At 49.4% G+C, this 19,702-nt stretch overlaps 2 protein-coding genes across 16 annotated transcripts in view; one reads left to right on the top strand and one right to left on the bottom strand.

Annotated features, from left to right (window-relative positions):
* Nucleotides 1-15,421, top strand: part of CFAP61 (cilia and flagella associated protein 61) — a 104,155-nt gene extending 88,734 nt beyond the window's left edge. For 5 of the 12 annotated variants that reach the window (XM_071456807.1, XM_071456877.1, XM_071417326.1 and 2 more), the window contains one exon: nt 2,387-2,951. In XM_071456807.1, the coding sequence (XP_071312908.1) occupies nt 2,387-2,469 (83 nt within the window). In that variant the 3' untranslated portion in view covers nt 2,470-2,951. The other 7 variants (XR_011676830.1, XR_011676841.1, XR_011684407.1 and 4 more) reach the window with 7 other exon arrangements.
* Nucleotides 7,392-19,702, bottom strand: part of RALGAPA2 (Ral GTPase activating protein catalytic subunit alpha 2) — a 92,245-nt gene continuing 79,934 nt past the window's right edge. For all 4 annotated transcript variants that reach the window (XM_071456529.1, XM_071456572.1, XM_071456637.1 and 1 more), the window contains 3 exons: nt 16,834-16,955; nt 9,738-9,776; nt 7,392-7,488 (listed from right to left, as the gene is read on the bottom strand). In XM_071456529.1, the coding sequence (XP_071312630.1) occupies nt 9,772-9,776; nt 16,834-16,955 (127 nt within the window). In that variant the 3' untranslated portion in view covers nt 7,392-7,488; nt 9,738-9,771. The remainder of the gene's footprint in view (nt 7,489-9,737; nt 9,777-16,833; nt 16,956-19,702) is intronic.

The following is a 19,702-nucleotide window of genomic DNA, read 5'->3' as shown; positions in this document are numbered from 1 at the left end:
AGAGAGATGCAGGCAGCAAAGCCTGCCTGGCAAGAGGTGCAGCTTTGCCTTTCCTGGCTTCCCTGGCCTTGGAAAGCCCCAGATCCTGGGCTGGTGCAGACGGTGTTGCAGCTGTCCATGGAGCGGGCTCTCTGCTCCCCGAGGGGACTTTGCCAACACACATGGCTGTCCTCTCAGGCCACTGGACACCATTTCCAGACCATGCCCAGCACATCCTCCAGAGAAGCCTAATGGCTCCATCCACACTGTCACAGCAGTGTCCCTGCTGAAATCCGTGCTCAAAGCCTGTGGCAGCAGCAGGCCACAAACTGACAGCCTCATACCGCTGTCCATTTCCTGATAGTCAGATAAATCCATGTCTCTCCTGATAAGAATCAGGTGAAATTTCTGAGGGCCAGAATTCCCCAGGTTTTTTGAACTGTTTGGGTAACCTATGGCACTGATGTGTTGCATCTCCTGCTGAGCAGAAAGGGTGGTTAGTGGAGACTCCTGTGTTGGGGAGGAGTGAGGAGAGGTGACAGCAGAGTATGCTGGAAATGGCTCTGTTCACAAACATCCTGTAAAAGGGACGTAATTTGCTTTTGACATCTGCAGCAACCTGGACAGAGCTGCTGTGCCTTTGTGTCTGCAGCCTTTATCCCCTCATCTGCACTGCTGTGTCCTTGTGAGGCTGAGCCCTGACTGTCTGAGGGGTTTCTGAAGAGGTTCCTTGCGAGGGTGAGCCCCGATGGCCTGAGGAGTTTCTGGAGAGGTTCCTTGTGATGAGGGTGAGCCCCAGCCCGAGAGATTTTGCAGGGAGCCATCAGCACTGTGTTTTGCATCTCATGCCACCGGGCAGTGAAGGGCATTGCACTGCCATGACAGGTTACAAAGCCTCCCACTCACACCAGTATCCTTTGGACAGTATTTTGGGGATGGATCTGTCTTTGCCCCTCGCCAGTTCCTGCCTTGCACTGTCCCACTGCCCAGGCCCCCAGCACTGGGCCTCTGTCTCCTGCTGTGTGTCTGTGAAGGTCCAAGGCCACTGTGGCTTGGTGGCTGTCCCAGGGGCTGAGCAGTGTGTCTGAACCCAGAGTGCTCTCAGTACAGACCCTGGGAATGCAGGTGTTGCCTGGTGGGTGCCATGTCCCGGCCACCTGGCAGCACGGCCAGTCAGCGCTGCGCAAACAAAGCCTCCTGCCGTCAGCTAACAAATCAATTGCTGATGGCTCTCAGTGCATCCAGCAGGAACAGGTTTGGGCACCATGGAAAACGCTGATCCTGCCCCAAATATGACGCAGTGGAGGCAGCTGGTGCAGAGGTTGCTCATGCTCTGTGCATTCAGGCAGAGGGGTTTGCCTGCTGTGCTGGAGCCTTCCTCCTCTCTGAGCACGCTGAGAGCCAAATGTGTGGTCTGGGACCGAGTGCTGTGAGCACAGGGAAAGGAGCTGGGAGATTGGATAGAGGAACCTGCAGGGTCCTGAGAAATATAGCATGGACACCATCCCTGCCCCATGGGCTCAGAGCTGCTGGGGAGCTGGGGCAAGCTGCTCTTGCCCTGCTCTTGCTCCTGCCCACAGGGGAAGACTCTCTGGAGGATGCTTGTCCCCAGGGAAGGTTTTTACAAGTTTTGGTACCCACACCACTGTCCCTCGTAGCCATCAGTGCAGTAAGGCATCTGTCAGCTGCCTTGCTGGATGCACTCACTGGGAAACACAGCTGGGCACAGTTCAGGGTTTTGGGGGGCCCTGCCCAGCACCTCCTGGTCTGTTTCTGGGGTGGGCAGCTGGGAGTTATCCATGGGATTGGGGTAAGTCTGGAAACAGGACAAACATTGGCTTTTGCCTTGGATTTCACTCTTCCTCAACAACACAAGCCTCTTTAAAAAAAGGTATTGCTGTTGATGAGCTGGGAAATGGCTCATGGAGTCACAGGTGTTTCTCTGGGGTGTAGCATGCCTGCAGGGTGCTACAGGGTGCTGTGGGGTGCTGGTGCCAACACACCTCCTGCCCCATTGCTCCCAGGTCAGGAGTGCTGGGTTGTGGTGTTTTAGGCTGGGTGGGTCAGCAGTTCCCTGAAGCATCCAGGCATCTTCCCTTGGTGAAGGATCTGGGTTTGCAGGTGCATCCTTGCAAATGGCATTAAACACCTCAGATCCTTCCATGCAGGTAAGAAGCCTCATTAGGGCTATAAATGGTTTAAATAAAATGTCATTTACAGTCCACATAACAAAGGTCTGCCTCTGGCAACATTAATCATGGAGATGGGACATGCCAAGCGTGGGCTGTCCTGTGGCACCAGCTCCACCCCGGACACTGCCAGGCTTGGTTCTTACCAAGGTTCTTACCTTGGATCCAAGGGCTGGGCTGCCCCCAGTGCTGTTGTGACCATGCTGTTTTCTCCTCAGCAGGCAGCCAGGGACTGAAGCTGGGCAAAGATGGGCACAGTGGCAGCAGCAGGAGCCCCACACCGGCACAGGAGCCCTCCTAGGAGCGCAGCCTCCCAACACGGTAATTGGGACATTATTTGCAGCAGCCAGGCCCAGTTAAACCACCTGTTCCTCTTAAAAAAGAAGCACTGTTTTTAAGCTCTAATAAAGCCCCCTCGCAGCTCTGAAGGCGAGGGCATGCACAGCCCAGCCTGTTCCTGCCTGGCTCTTGTGCTGTAGCGCTCTGCTGAGGCTTTTCAGCCTTCCTCGGGGAATGGGGAAGGTGAGTGACAGGGAGGATTTAACCAGAGCAAAGGAGCATGGCTCAGCTGCAGGTTAAAACAGGTTCTGCTTTCTCAGGGTATGGGACCACGGTTTTTATTGGCTCATTTGTACAGTTTTTAGAGGGAAATTACATATAGTGAATTACCAGTTCAATTACCTATAGTGAATTACCAGTTCAATGACAAATGTGAGGAAAATTATATACAGTTGGGGGTGTCTGAGCTGGGAGGTTTTGGTTTAGTTACACACACACACAAAAGAAAATCAGAATTTATTATAGAATAAATTATATTTTGCATTTGCTCCTGGCTCCTTGGAAGTGTCCAAGGCCAAGTTGGATGGGGCTTGGAGCAACCTGGGATAGTGGAAGGTGTCCCTGCCCATGGTAAGGGTAGAACTAGATGAGCTTTATTATGCCTTTCCAACCTAAACTATTCTAGGATTCTGTGATAAAATAAGTGTAAAAAATATTTTCCTTTTATAGTAGTATACTCAATATAGATTTATATAAGTAAACTTCAGAATATGTAGGTAATAACACAGGTAATGTAATAGGTAATAATAATAGGTAATATAATAATATATTACATGTAATAATATATTATAATATATATAAATGTAATAATACATTACATGTATTATATCAAAGCATATATTATATTATATTATATTATATTATATTATATTATATTATATTATATTATTATAGATACTAATATATGTCTGTTATATATTGCCACTTAGACAATGCATATTAAATATATTATCTACAGTATATAATATCATCTATGCATTATACATAATTACTGATACATTACCAATGTTGATGTAATGAAGCACTCTGGTCTGACAGGAGGTTTTGTCAGCTCTGCAGCCAGGATTTGTGTGCTGTGGAGGACAGGGTGTAGGTGTGCACACCTGGCATATCCACTATACATACATGTCAGTCCTGGTCTGAAATACTGCTATTGTATCTATACAGTGCACTGAATACTCCATGATGCACATCATAAATGTGCCAAATATTACATGTTCATTATATCATGTTATATAGAATCCATACATTGCCGATATGATTTATATTATTTTCTTATATACATTTTAAAGAAAAGTATACTGCATGTATTTGCACACAGTATTACAGTTAGCAATGTAATGTTATAGTTTTTGTCATGATATGTGAAATATCAGCTGAAATATATCCCAGGGATGTGTGCATATGTAGACACACATGTATAATGTAAAGGTAATATGTTGTATATAGGTAACCTAAACCAAATTTTGAATAAGATTATTACCTTTATAGTCAATATTTATTGACTATATTAGCAGGTAATAATAGGATAAAATTATTACTATTATTATTATGATTACTATTATTATTATTTATTAATAGTATAAAATATATAGTGCATATATGATATATTGTATAATATATAATGCATATCACATTCTATATCTTGTATTATACCTCAATTATAGATGACAGATTGCATATATTTTCCTTAATGTAATAATATATATTGTATCTGTGTGTATCTAATACCTATAACATATACCCTAGCTAATAGAAGCATAAAGACATGCATAACATCAAATATTAGATTTATATTTTGAAATACTGTAGCATACAATATGTAGAACATAGGGTGAGATCCCTAATCTATTTTCTATAGTTAAAGAGAGCTTCTTAATAGGTGTAGGAATAAGATAATACCTATACAAATGTTTGTAAAAAATGTTAGGCATCCTTCTAAAGCTGGAGGAAGGTATAACTAGAGGGGATATTGGGAGGAAATTCTTGGCCGTGAGGTTGGGGTGGCCATGACACAGGTTGCCCAGAGAAGCTGTGGCTGCCCCATGCCTGGAAGTGTTCCAAGGCAGCTTGGACAGGGCTTGGAGCAACCTGGCATAGTGGGAAGTGTCCCTGCCCATGGTAAGGGTGGAATGAGATGAACTGAAGCTCCTTTCCAACACAATCCATTCTGGGACTCCATGGTAAGTATAATCTAGTCCATATATTATTTAATTTAGTAGATTATTTTAATGCCATTTTTGCAGCTGCTGCCATCGGTGCGGAGCTGGGGGTGCCTTGGGCCCATGTTCCTGGCCCATGCTGGGCTGGCTCTGCCAGTGCCACTGTAGCCCCTTGGCTGTGGCTGTGTCCTGCCTGTGTCCCCAGTGCCCCCAGCCCCCTGGGTGCCAGTGCCAGGCTGTGCAGAGCCATATGCCCTCCAGCCAGAGCCTGCCCTGCTCTGGCTGCTGCCAGGGTGCCAGCCCTGGTGAGGGGCACATCTGGCTCAGAGTGCTGCCAGCACAGCCCTGAGTGCACAGAGCAGCCAGCCCAGCCTGCTCTCCACTCCCTCGAGGGTAGTGGTGCTGGGCCTGGGATCCTCCTCAGGACAGGTGGGTGGGAGCTGGGTTCCCAACAGCTCGTTAGTGTGTGCAGTTACTTCTGCAAAGGGAGCTTTATCTGGGGCTAGCTGGATTCACTCTCCATTTCTGCTTAGAGCACCTGAAAGCAATTTAGGAGTGGACTTTGCTGTGGCTCTTCAGCAGAGGGAGATTTCCTTTGTCTTTTCAGACATTGTTATGGCTGAGTGCAGCCCCCTGCATTTGCTTAAGGAATGTCACTGTAGAGTACAAAATCACCACTAAAAACTTACTGGTTTTAGTTGGGCCATGAGACATTGCAGGGAAGCAGGTTATGGACAGCGGCTTCTGGGGACCCCAAAAGTCTGTTTCTGTGCTTGGCACCGTGGGCAGGGCTGGGCTGGCAGGAGGTGCCACCCTGCAGGGTGGCAAAGGGCACTGCTGCCATGTGGGGTCTGCAGGGCACGAGCGTGGGTGCCCCTGTGCCAGTCACAGCGTGAACTCCTCAAGAGCCCTCCGGTCTGGGAGCACCACTGCCTGCTCCACACCTGGCAGCTGTTCCTGCAGAGAGGGACAGAACCCACGTCCAGCAGGGACTGTCCCTGTCCCTGGGAGCCAGCCCTGCACACCCATGGCACCGCAGCAGCACCACCACCGGTGTCGTCGAGTTCCAGCCCCAGCACTTGCCACCCGCCGCCACACACACCACACAGGTACTGCCTTTTATTGCTCTGGGGAGAAATTTTATTGTGAGCAAAGATTTGTTCATTTTGTGAGGGGTAACAGAGTGGCTTTGTCATCCAGTTCAGGGTGCAAAACCACAGCGGAGTTTATACAAATTAATAGTTTTTTGACATCAGGAAAACATGATTTTCATTGATGTCTTAATTCTTCCCTGAAGTAGAGGTACATATTGCTCTAAGGAGAAAGGGCTCCTTACTCAGAAGGATGCCTTTGAAATTGTTTCAGACCAGCTATTGGATAACTAAGTGCCAGACAGCCTTGCCTGTCCGGCCCTGAATGTAAAATAAATTAAAATACATGTTTTATTTTCTAGGTTCCTTCACTGACAGAAAATCAACAGAAAGCAAAACCCAACTGTGGGTTGAGGCAGAAAATCAAACCAGTTGTTCAAGCCCTCAGTGACAGAGGCTCCTTCCAGCTGCTGCGCCAGGTGAGTTCCTGTCACCAAGGCTGAGTTGCTGCCCCTCAGGCACAGAGCACACTGGCATCACTGGCCATGGCTGGAATGTGCCCCACAGGCACAGGGTGGCCTCTGGCCAGGTGCTGGCACTCAGATGGTCAGACAGACAGATGGCTGTAACACCAAGTGTAAGTGCAAAAACAGATGGGGGCCCAACGGCACATTTCCCAAAAAATGCAATCCCTTTGCTTAAAGCAGCTCCCATTCTGTTGGGAGGTGTGCGTGTGTGTGTGTGTGCCCAGGAGCAACCAAGCAGCATCAGGACAGGGCTCTGTGGCTGCTGGATCTCAGATTTCTGCTGCTTTAAAATACCTGGGATTGAACTATAACAATTTTCACCCCATCAGCCTATGACACGTGTAAACCAAAACAGATCAGGTACTGCCAACACGAGCTCTGCTCACTACAGCAGGTGCCAGGAGGACACCCCAAGTCCTCAGAAGCCTTCAGCTGTGTTGTACTCTGGCTGGAGACAAGGTGAGGAGGTTACCCAGTTGTTCACACTGTGCTGGGAAGGGGTCATGGCAGGAGTGTGGCTTTTGTTTTTCTAAAAGGGATTTGCTTATTTTTGTTTCTCTAGGGAGCAGTTCCAGTGCAGAGCCATTGCACACAGCACAGAAAGGCCACAGCACTCCCACAGTGGGACAGCACCAACTGGAGAGCTCCTCCCTCATCCACCTGTGCTCCAGCAGGGAACCTCTGCTACCTGGCCAGTCACAGGAAAACCTCTCTTTAGGAGAAACTCCCTAATGCACAGGTCAGTGCTGCCTGGAATGACAAAAGCAATGCTCTAAGGGTACATTAAATAACTAGTTTCAGTGCTGGTTCACCTCTGGCTGCAGCACCTGCACCCAGGGGCTTGGGACCCTTGCTCACCTGGTGCCAGTGCAGTGGTGATGGGGACACAGGTGACATCCAATCCCCAGCCATGTCTGACCAGACTGGGGAAGGGCCGTTTCACAGAGCAAACCCCTCACCCTGCCCCTTCAAGACATATTCACCCAGACTGCCCATTCTGATCTGTGCTCAGGTGCTGTGGGCTGCCCCAGCCACAGCTTTGTTGTCCAGGGTCTCAGGTGGACACCTCAGGTGGACACCTTGCTGAGGGTGCTGGCAGAGCTTCCCAGAGACCCTGCTCCTGGAGGCAGCAAGGGCAGCTCCACCAGCTCGACGCCAGCGGTGTCAGCGAGGTCAGCGCTTGCACTTGTGGTGAGGCAGCCTGGAAAACAGAGCAGGCAAGGAAAACCCAGTCAGGAAAAACAGCTGAGTCCTCAGAATAACCACATGGCACAGCACAGCCCCTCCCCTGGCCTCTTCCCAGCCTCTCATGGGGTCACTCAGGTGAACTTGACCTCCAGAGGAGGAATTTGCTGTAGGCAGCTGAAGAACTGCCATGCTGCACTTCCAGAGAAACCAGAGATTGCTTTTTGCCAGCTCCCAGAAGTGAGGAGCCCTGAGGGGCCATGGGTGTCTAGGTGAGCACTGAGCCCCCCTGCATCACCCCCTTTTGGTCTGCTCGGCCCCTGCAGCCCCTGATGGCTCTCAGAGCCCTAACAGCCCCATGGGAGGGAGGTGGGAAGGTCCTATCCTGCCCACTTGAAGCTCCAACATAAAATAGTTCTGTGTGGGTGATACAAAACTGTTTTTTGCTGTGTGTCATTAAACTGTTCTTGTGTGTTTGGCCTGTTACAGAGAGCTGGAAACGAGCATTCCCAGGGTGAGGGCTGGCACAGAATTCTCCATTCAGAATTCACCTAAGGAAGGTGCCTTAACCTCTGGAAAAATCCTAAAGAATCACAATTTCTTCCACTACATAACAGGTACCCCTGTTACTGGTGCTTATGGTCACCACTGGGGAAGGGTCTTGGGGGGCTGTGGGTATTGGGGGGGTTATGCTTTGTTGTTGAGTGGAGTCACCTGTTGGTTATTCCCTGGAGGCCAGGCCTGCCCAGGCTGGCTGAGGGGGAACAGGTGAGCACATGGTCATTAAATGAGACGCTAATGAACAAACCCAGGTGCAGCTTCTGTGAGGGACACACCCTGCCCTGCTCCTGAGGGCTTGGCCTGTCCCAAGGCATTTCCCAGGGGGAACAGGTTTCATCAGCTCCCTAAGGAAACAGTATTTTTTAAACCACGTTGCAATTCTCTCCCGAAGTGTAAACCCAAGTTTTTTATTACAGGTAGGAGGGAGGAACAGCCTTGGAGCCAGGCAGGGAGCGCACAGGAATGTTCTGAACCTCTCTGAAGGCTGGCACCATTGGCACGTGTACCTCCAGAGGGATGGTTGTGTTTTGAAACATAGACCTACTTCCAGTGCAACAACTGACTCCATTCTCAGCTGTGCCCGGCCAGACCACAGCTCTTCATTGCTCCCTTCACCTTCCTAGCCCAGGTAAATCTCAAAGGTGCACAAAATGCCCCAAAACGCAGCAGGGCCTTGGGTGAAGGTGCCCATGGCTGAGCTGGTCCTCAGGTACAGGTGAGCAGGGCACTGTGCTTGCAGGACAGGTGGGTCCATGGCCACAGGTCAGTGTGGCAGCAGGATGAGCCCTCAGCTGCTGTCTGAGGACAAAGACTCACCCTGGCTCTGGGCTGCACTTCCAAGGTGAGGTGTAACCTGTGCTTCTGCTTGAGCAGCTCTGGGTGTTTGAGTGACTGAAAGCAGGAGTGGAACAGCAGCAGCACAGCCCGAAGTGTGAACCCCCTCAGCCTGCCTGCAGCCCTGCGTTTGCATCTCAAAGACAGCCCTTACTTACCAGATTGGTTCTTTGAGAAAAGTGACTGAGGGGAAATAGCACATTTTAAAAAGGTGGAAAGTGTGACTTAGCCTGTAAAGGCATTTTCTGTGAAAAATGGAGAGCTGTCAACTTTGGATTAAAACAAAACCTGTGGTGCTATTGGCTGGGGAGAAAAGCGTGGGGGAGGGAAGGGCTTCGAGGGAGGTGTTGTGCTTGACATTCCTGCAGTGAGGCAGAATGGCAGATGGTCAAAATAATAGTTTTCTCCAAATGGACAAGCTGAAGCAGCTTAGAAGTAAAAAATAATTACCAGGCGCGTATCGCGGGATGTATTAGTGCGTGTGGATCACGGGACGCATTACCTGGCATGTACAGAGTTTGTACTGTTCATAGATCGTGGGAGGCATTACTGTACACATATTGTGGGCATTAATGTACAGGAGGCATTATTGTGTTGTTTGTAGGAGGCAGAACTGCACCCTAGAGGCAGAACCACGTGCGGAGCGCAGGAGGCGAGTGCAGAGCAGAGGAGGCAGAACTGCATGCAGAGTTTGGGAGGTACGAGGTGAACACAGAGCATGGGAGGCAGAGCAGAGGAGGTGTGAGCTGAGCATGGAGCACAGGAGATAGAGCTGAGCATGGAGCAGAGGCAGCAAGGGAGGAGGAGGGCAAGGAGAGCTGTTACTGATGAACTGCAGCAGCAGCAGAGGGGCCTGCGGGAAGCTCTTACCTGTGGCTGTTACTGTACCGAGAGCATTAACACTCTAATCTAAAGGGAGAGAACAAAACCATGTCAGTGCAGGACCAAAGGGGGGAACAAAACCATGTCAGTGAAGGACCAGCACCCTGTGACTGCTGTGTTTGCATCAACTTGACACAGCACACCTGCTAAAGGCAGGAAGGGGAGCTACCCTCAGGGACCTGCAGAAAAACACACCCATGCCCCTTTCTCCTGGGGTCTGAGGACTTAAACAGCCAAGGGAGGGAATGTTGGCAAAGATTGGAATGAATATTCATTGTGCTTCATCTTCTGTCAAAGCTGCTGCTGTGGGATGGTGGTGTGCAGCTCCTTCATGCCTCAGCTCCACGTCCAGCACTGTAGCTGGTCACACCATTTGAAACTGGCTAAAATTTGAGGCTTCATGGAGACCTAAATGTCTGTGATGCTATAGCCAGGTTAAAACTGGCTGTAGAAGTGAGGAGCAGAGAGATCCTGTGCCAGAAGAGGAAGTCCTTGAATGCATAAAACCTGTCCATGAGCAGTCACACACCTGCACTCAGACAAGACACACACACACTCTGGAGGGCCTCTCACAGCTGAGGCTGCTTAGAGAGCATTAAGCTTTTAAAATACATTTCTTGCAGGAGGGATTAAAAACTGAATTAAAATATAGATGATGGCACTTTCAATGCAAGGTTACATTGCAGGAAGCCAGAGAGACATGGTATATTGCATCTTAAATCCAGTCCATAGAATAAACCTGGTTCCTTCCCCAGGGCATGAGCTCTAGGAATGGCATTTTATCTGCTGCTCATGAAGCAGCTGAACACCCCTGAAAGCAAGGGTGAGTAAGACCATGACTTGTAAGGATGCTGAAGATTTTGTACTTGAGAAGAACTTGAGAAGAACTTGGTACTTGGGAAGAGCTATGAAGTTTTCACATGGGCTGTGAACTGTTCCAGCCCCCTATTAACCTTTCAGCCAGGACAGGTCTGTGGAAATCTTTGTTTTCTTTCCTAGTAAATGCAAAGGTAATAAAATTCCAGAGAGAATTGTTGTCGTAAATCTGCACAGTGTTCCTGCTTCCAACTCCCAAAGACAGGCTCCAAGTACACTGTAAGCAGCATCCTGAGCCTGTGTAGAAAAACCCATGGGTAACTGAAGCTGGGTTAATCAAAGCCACACACTTCCTCCAGTGCCCTGGAAAGCTGTAAGTGACACAGTAAAGAGAATCTGACACTACAGGTTAATAATTGGGGCAAAATGGACCTTAAAACAGCACCCACAGCTCCCAGCTCAGGTGGGAGTGCCTGGCACCACTGTGGGCCTCCATGGTTTGAGCACCTCGGAAATAAGCCTGAAATGTACACATTGAAGTTTAATTACTCTCAAGTTGGAGCAGCTGCTGATTAGTTTTGCAAGGCTCAGCCTCAGGCAGGGGGACCCCAAGTGCTGAGGGTAATGTGGGTGTTATGTGGGCAGCCCAAGCCCTCAGCACAAGGCTGCAGGACAGCTCTGCCCCGTTTCTGTCCTGCCTCTGCTGCAGGTCTCTGCCAGAGCCTCAGTGCAGAGGGAAAATGCAAATGGGCCACATTGCCTGGAGCCTTCTTCGAGCTGACAGCTCGAGCAGCTGGAGCTGTCACTGGGCAGAAGAGACGGCCCATCAAGCTCATATTTCTGCCCATCCCAGCACTGATTGCTAGGATAAACCCTCCCTCAGCACCTCCTCTCCTGGAGAGCGAAGCTGGGGGAGCACCCTCTGAGCCAATTAATTACACGGAAAAGGCAGGGGGCCAGGCTGAGAACCCTGATGTAGCTCTCACACCCCCCTGCACTGTTGGAGATCCCGAGGGGAACATCAGGCTTGAGAGGGCAGCAGTCCCAGCACCTGCCCAGCCTCGAGGGACAGGTTTGGACTGTCCACCCTCAGTTGGGGGCACAAGGGACAGCCCCAGCACACTGGGCAGGCAGCCACTTCCTTAGGGCTCTGCAGGGATCTGGGCTCCCGGGCATACACTGCATCAATCAGCCTGGGAGCTGGAGGGGGACAGAGCTGCTGCCCCCAGCACTTTGTGGTACCTGTGACCCTGCCTTGCTTAATGCCAGACCATTCCTGACCCTCATGGGGACACTAAGGCAGCAGCCTTGCCAAAAGGGCAGGAAAATGATGGGAAGAGCACTGATAAGCAAGAGCACAAAGGCAAGGAGCAGCTCCCACATCTGCTGGTGCACTGCAGGAACTTCCCAAGGGCAGCCCAGCTGTGGCAGGCTCCACTCTGCTGAGGATGAGGAACTACCTGGATTAAACAGATGGGGAAGCCAGACAGGTTCCCGTGCCTCATCCTGAATAGTCCTCACAGGAAAGGAGGAAGAACAGAAAGCCCTTGAGTCCTGCCTCTTGTGATAACTGTCCTGGTTCCTCTGCTCCACTTCCCTCAGCTTTTCCTCTTTGTTCCCTGCCTGGACAACCTGCACCACCATGGCAGCTGCACAGTGTCCCACCCCACCTGCTGAGCACCACACCCAGCAGACCTCACCCATGCTCCATGCTAGCAGCAATTCCCTGTTCTGCCAGTAACCAGGACAGTCAGGAATTTCCTAAATCCCATATATTAGAAACAAATTGTTCAGTTTCAGGCAATGCTGACACACGGATTAAACCCAACCCCTGGCACACACTGCACGTGCTCTGATACCAGGACACAGCTACTCAGTTTCAGATGTGTCTGTTTTTAAAATTCCCAGGAAAACAGGCAAAAATACTACATACATACATATATATATATATATATATATATATACACACACAGAACACGGACACAGATCTGACAAAACACCCTACAGAGCTTCAAGGAAAAAGACAAAATAACAAAAACCCTAAAGTAGTATAAAAACCCCAGAAAAACCAAGCTAAAGCAAAATGAATCCTTAGCTCAATTACTGTTACAAAAAGCATCAGTCCTGTTTGAAACAAGAATTACTCTGGGTTTGGTTTTGTTTCTCTCAAAAATCTATTTTAAATCTGCATGTCCAATTCAAGTAATCCTTTTGCTTTAAAGTGGGAAAGATAAAGCTCAGCACTGAACAAAAAAGTGGTTTAAAATAAGCCAGATCTTGTTTGCTGTGCATTCAAATATTTTCTACAAGAACTTTATGCATGTAAAAGTCCAGAGACAAAAGGAAAGCATGTGTCACCTTTGCAACAAAAAGGCTGCAAAATCTCGGTTTTATGTAAATCAGCAGGCACAGCTCCCAGGGCTTTAAAACCAGAGAATGCTGAAAACCTCAATAGTTCCTCGACTCAAGTGTTGCGCTTGGGCAATGCCATAATATTCATTTAAGAATCCATTTATCAACAGATACCACATGTCCAAGTTTTCCAGTACAGTTCTTCTGATGATCTACTGAAAAGGATTCTTTAAAAACATTAAGCTGGAGAATCCAAGATGCTTTCTCTGCCCATTCCACACTACCCATTAGCAACTAAAAAAGCCAAGATTTACACTATATCCTCCCTGATAACGCTGAGCATTGTGCTTTATTTTCCAAGTCATTAGCATGCACAAGAATGACCTCATGGTGAACAGATGCACTTGGATATGGCAGTGATTAGATCAGTCCTCTCAGCAGTCAAGTGTGCCCGTTCCCATTAACCCCTGAGGCGCCGGCAGCGCTCCGCTAGGGGGGTCCCTGGGACGCAGGAACCTGCCCTGGCCAGCACAACCCCCTCGGACAGGATCCTTGTGGGGGAAAGCTATGACTGCAGAGTTCTCCTGGAATATACTTCCAAAGGTTAACACCATGCTTCTGGCTGCTGATCTTACACTAAAACAGACCAAAGCCCCAAGGAGCCACAGAGGCAGATGAAGTCGAGGTGCTGCTCTGCCCACTTCAGCTTCACCAATTTTTTTACAGAACACACGCATTTTGTTCGATAATTATTTCTGGTTTTGGCTGAGAGAGCAAGAGCAGCAGCTTAAAGCCTGTCCACTAAAAGGAGAGAAATCTGCAGAGGGAAAGAATGAGAATAATTCAATAGTGTTGGATTATGGAGGATTTCCTGGGCTGCCTCTCAAACCCTGCCTAATTAAAATACAGCATGTAATGCACCAGTTTAACAACAAAGGGCCGTATTCCCAGCTTTTGTTCCTAATCTGCACATCCCCGGCATGAGTTTGGGGATGGCCATTCTGCCTATGAAGCTGCACTTTCAACGCTGAAGGTATCAGGGCTATCTGTAATCCATACAGGGAGTTTAAGGCTCTGCTCCTCAAAACAGCAAAAGACATCAACTGGACAATTTCCATGCAGAAAATGCAGCACCTGCAAGACTGGTGACAGGGAGACTAAGCCAGGGCAGGAAAACCACATCCCATGTGAGTCTGGGGATGCATCCCCAGGGGGAGCATCAGAAAACACAAAAACATCCACTTCCAAGAGTATCTCATAGTCAGCAATACCCCAGTATGTCACTGAGAGCTGTGTTTGACTTCTCCCTACGCGGGGGTAACTCCTGAGAACACTGCACTGTGATAAGCAGCACCCTTACTCCCTGACCCTTCTCTGCTGCACACATGCATTTGCAGCACTGACAGCATCACACCTGAAGGGCATTACAAGAATCAGGTCAGATGAGAATTAATCTTAAATTTACCTGAACAGTTTATGCTCAGCAGAATCAGCAGTACCAGCTGGCTTGTACTGCCACCTGTGCCAGCTCCATGCATCCCACAGAATCATCAAGGCTGGAAGAGATCAACAAGTCCAGTGGCCAACCCAGTACCACCATTATGACCCTGAGATCATCTCCTGACACCTCCAGAACACTTCCAAATATGGGGAACCCAGTGCCTCCCTGGGCAGCCTGTGCCAGTGCCTGACCACTCCTTCAGAGAAAAGTGCTTCTTTTGATTAACTGCTCCCTGACTCCTTTTTTTCTGTTTCAGAATAGAAAAATGTCTCCTGTATTCCAAAGTGGCAGACAGGTGATTCCTGCAGGTGCAGGACAGGTGGATCTATGCCTGAAGCAGGCCTGGCTGGGGAACAGCGGAGCTGCCGGGACTGCATCCAGCCTCCCTGCTGACTGCTGAGGGGCATCTGATGGAAAACACATCCCCATGGCCACAGCTGACACTGCCCCTGCTCATCACTGACTAAATATGCAGGAGAATCAGCAGGTAATGTGAGGAGACTCTCTGAAGCGGAGATTCTGACACCAGAAGTCATGGCCGGCCTCCAGTTCATGAGCGGGAAATTAATTCCAAGGTTCAGAAGTCTGAAAATTGGGACCTGGCTGGGGGAGGCTTTGCACTTAAAAGCAATTAAAATAATGAAATCATACCCGGGTACTCCTGATTTAACAGTGTTCTGAAATCCTCAGCCACTGGAGTACAGCTACTATTTTTTTTTTGGCATACACAACTTATCCCTCAGAAAGTGGGGCTGCGGAGAGGTCTGCCCTGTCAAACCACATGTGACACAACACCATGTGCTAAGAACAACATGAAAATGAATCACAGCTATGCACAGAGCAAAACCAGATCACTATATCTACATTTCTATTCGCTGATACGTCCACAGATAAATGATTCAAGTGCTAACAACCAGCCCTGGGCACGCGCCCGCGCTCCTATTGAAACGGGTGATTTTTTTGTCTCAGACTTTTGGCAGAGTGTATAAAAGAATTTAATGCACAGCTGTTCTACTTTTTAATGTAGGAAACATTAATCAAAGCTTTAAGTTATAAGCTTTCCTAGCGTTGTTTAGTATTCCAGTTCAGCAGAGATCAATAGATCCATCCCATGTTCCCTGACGCCTCTCCAGGACGAAGAGGTGCGATTATGTAAATGGCCCCGGCTTCCTCCCCCCTCCTGCCAGTGCTTATCTCCAAAGCCTTCTGCCTGCTGCTCCTGGCCACCACTGCCCGGCCAGCACAGGCCTCTTATCTCCTCACAAAGCTCCAAGCACGCCAGGATTGGAGCCAGCAACGCCAGACAATGCTGCACGGCTGGTTTTATTCCTAAGTGATTTATGTGAGCAAATTTAATTTCTTCCTTCAGTGTTTCAGTTTAGATGGAAGATATCTGCTAACAAGTCAGGCTAAAGAGAAATAGAGCAGATGTCCTGCAACGTTTATACAGGTTGGAAGTAATCTATTCAGCAATCCAAAAGAGAAGCAGGGAATGATGAGAAAGTGCCAGTGTCACCCTAGGAGTGTCAACGACAGATTAAGGAATCTTTCTTAGAGAGTCCAGCACATGGTGACCAGATACATTCTGGATGCTGGAAAAAAACACATTTTGAAGGCACTAGAAATGTGGCATTTCAGAGCCAAAGCTCCCTTTCAGGAGAGGTTCACTTAAACTTAATCAAACCAGCTGGACAGCAATTGTGACTGCACACTAACCTAACCCTCCACAAGGCACATGAGGAGTAAATTCCCCGAGTTCAGCACACTGCTGTCACCTCTCAGCAGGCAGATGACTGATGAGCACCGATGTGCATGCACACACACACACACACACACAGACACCACACACCCCCCTCACACCCCCACACCCCCACAGCAAACCCTGCAGAGGCTCCAGGCCAGGTGCTGCAGGGCAGCCTGCAGCGCGCTCCATGCCTGCATCCCGCACGCCGCTGCGATTCCCTAACAGCACCCCGATCCTGCGCTTCTTGTGCATTAATCCCTGACCCTGGTAGCTCAGCAGCATAATCCCCATTTAGCATTAACAGCAGCTTCCCCTGTGAGGAACTATTTCTGATAAGTGAGCCCCGATTCAGGCCTCACTTTTGAACAACATATTCCCAGCTCAGCAAGAACCCGGAGCCCTGAATGAGCCCGAGCCCATCACTGCGAGAAAGTTCATTAACCTTGCTGGAGTTGGAGGTTAACAGGATAGCTGAAGAAAGGAGCAGTGTGAATAGCTCTGATGCAAAACAAATTAAAATGAATGTCATAATTCCTTTTGATATTCATTAGTTGATTCAGAGGAAGAATAGTCGCCTTAAATTTGCAAGCATTTATCTACAAAAAACAGGTGTACATCTGCTGCTCAAGTGCTTCTTTGGGCTACAGAGAAGACTAATGCACAGAACTCACCAGTTCCGCCGAGGGAGTAGCTGGGAGAGGGAGAGAAGACCTGAGCGGCGAAATCCTCAAACGTCATCACTTCTTTATGGTTCTGGATGATGGCTTCGAGGTACAGAGCTCTCTCCTCGTAGCTGCGACGCCCCGTTAAGGAAAGGTGTGTGCAGAGCTCAAGGCTGTCCCACGGCATCCCCGAGCACCAGCCCCCAGCCCCATGTCCACACTGACCAGGCTGGAACGGGCAGGGAACCAGACCAGAACTGCCCAACGGTTCTGGATGGGAGCAACAAGGAGGGGATACGTTCAGGGCTGGAAATTCAGGATAACACCTCTTCCTGACTAAGAAGCTGTGACCTGGGAGCTGCCAAGTACAGGAGCAAAGCCCCAGATCAAAACCCACCATCACAGACAGGCTGTGGCACTATGGGAAGCTCCTGGCACTCAATATTCCTGTTCCAATGACCAGAAAAGTAACTAGATTGGAGAAAAAAAGGTACAGGACAGAGGAATACACCCCCCCTCCCCCCACATTCATTTGATCACTGGACTTCTTGGAAGAAATTAAGCACAATAAACCAATTCCAAAAGCGTGACGGTTGTATTTAGGGCAGGTGCTAGAAGGTGCAACCTTATGTATCCCAAATAAATGATGCACAGTGGACAAACCCAGCCCACAACTTGCATGCATTATGGCCTGAATAATGCACACAACAAAGCGAGCTAACATCGAGACTATTGCCTTTTAATTAAAACTCGGCAACCTGGAACACACAGCATTCAAATGTGTAATCAAAAACCAGTCACCAATAAAACTTACAAGCGTAACAAGCTGAAGCAACTTTCCAGCTGTCTTAATAGGACCCCTGCTTGCGGCAGCCTTTCACAGCGGAGAAAGCAAATCTTCCCCTTTTGTGTGCAGCTTCTGTCTGCTCAGAAGGTGAATCATACACTTCCAATAACAGGATAACGCCTGGGACAAACCTACAATGGGCTGGAGAGCCTCATGTATGACTTTATGAATTAGGGCTCGCAGGAGCCAGGATGACATCTCATTCTCCGTTTCCTCAGTGAAAACAAAAGTTTTCAGCGCCTCATTGTGTTTCTGTTATGGGGAAATGCACTCGAGCTCTGCAAGGCTGTTCGGTGGGAGCAAAGGCCAAGCTGAATTTAGAAATTAGGAGCAGGAGAATAACACCAGTGACAACAGAATGCAGGTGAGGGTATTTAGAATTGAAAAGCATTACTAATTAATATTGAAGTGCCATTTGTGACTTGCAGTACATTAACAAAACCACTCTGAAACACTATTAAAAAAAAAATCAGAGAAAAGCAGTGCTTAAAGCCAGGAGACAGTGGTCTAGTGTTGACCTCGAAGGGAATAAGCAAAGCACTTTCTCATTGCACGGCGAGTTCCTGCAGGCGTGGTGGCAACAAAGGGAAGAGAAAGAAAGGAAGAATTTTGCATTTAACGCTCGCAGAGGACGATTGATATGTGATAAATCTTCTTATAAACTTCCCGTGGAAGCCTAAATAAAGAAAATCAATAGCCAGCATTTCAGCGTTTGCACCTGCTGACAGCGTTATTTGCTCAGTTTTCCTGCCTTGCCCGAAGCCGGGGAGAGAACGCATTCCTGACAGCGCCAGCCCGCAGCGTGCGGGGCTGCCTCCCCTTTATGGGCTGAACTCCTGATGACTCTTGTTAATGAATAGGCTGCCAAACTTCCTCGGAGAGGAGGCACACGCCTGGGCCCAATTCTAAAGGGACTGATGGATGCCATTCACTCCTCATTATGGAGATGCTGATTCCTCGGCGCTGGGCTGTTGCCAGGGCCGTGCGGAGCGCGTTGCTGCCGGCCGGGCGGGCGCTGGCCGGGGGTGTCGGGGGCTGCGCGCCCGTCTGGCAGCAGCCCCTGTGACATGGAGCTGGCACGTGCTGCCGCAACGGGAGCGGAGCCGGCCGTGACAAATCGCTGAAAGGGCTCGGCGACACCGGGGGACAGCGGCCACCTGAGCCTGCGGGCCGGCCGGCAGCGCGCTCGATTCATCGCGCGGCCCCAGCCGGGAAAAGGCTCTGCCTGATAATGCCCTGCTGGGTCCTGAACGGCTCGGCACAGCTCACACGGGGCTGCCCGCTTCGGATAAATGCTGCACGGAAACACTGCCCAGGTTTGCTCTGCACCTGGTAAAATGCTATTGATGAGCTGGAGGATGCTGCTCACCACACAAAAGACTGGGAAAAACCGCCCGGACAAACAGCTGAGCAGCTACGGGAGAGGCAGCTGAGGAGGAGCACTCCAAGATGGGGAGAGCCCCGCAGATCCACCGGCGCTTTGGAGGCACGCAAGGAAGACCCCAGCTTAGCGCCTCTCCTGCAGGCTGAAAAGCCAGAAGCAGTGGGTGCAGACACCCCCAGTGCAGCGAGGCCTCTCCTGCACACACCCCAGCTCCACCCACCAGGCACCTTGGCTTGGCGCTCCCCGAGCCCTCCTGGGCTCCCTGGAGCAGCGGGAGCACGGCAGCTCCTGCCATACGGGCAGCGAGCGGGGCGCCCGTGCTTGTTTGTGCTCACAGCTTAATCAAAAGGGAGGTAAGCGACTGCAGCAAAGTGAAATTAAACTCCCTGCTATATCTGTCTCACGCACATTTGGGAGAACAGTTGGGATTCATTAAAAAAAGAAAGAGTCAACTGAAATTTTACTGAAGTTTAGGAATTTGAATGTGGAAGCATCGTGAACAAGCTGTAAAAAAACCCTCTGGAAAACACCTCCGTCCTGTAAAAAAAGCATCACAAGATTTCCTATTTATTGCCCTGTAGGAATGAGTCTATCCTGAAAATCTCTGGAGCAATACTTCTGTCAGGGCTGCCCCACAGAAATGTGCT

This window comes from Agelaius tricolor, unplaced genomic scaffold, assembly GCF_023055355.1.
Source record: "Agelaius tricolor isolate 1412-34295 unplaced genomic scaffold, bAgeTri1.0.p SCAF_1, whole genome shotgun sequence".
NCBI classification, from domain to species: Eukaryota; Metazoa; Chordata; class Aves; order Passeriformes; family Icteridae; genus Agelaius; species Agelaius tricolor.
The sequence above is the reverse complement of the archived record's forward strand: the minus strand, read 5'-3'. Positions and strand labels throughout refer to the sequence as shown.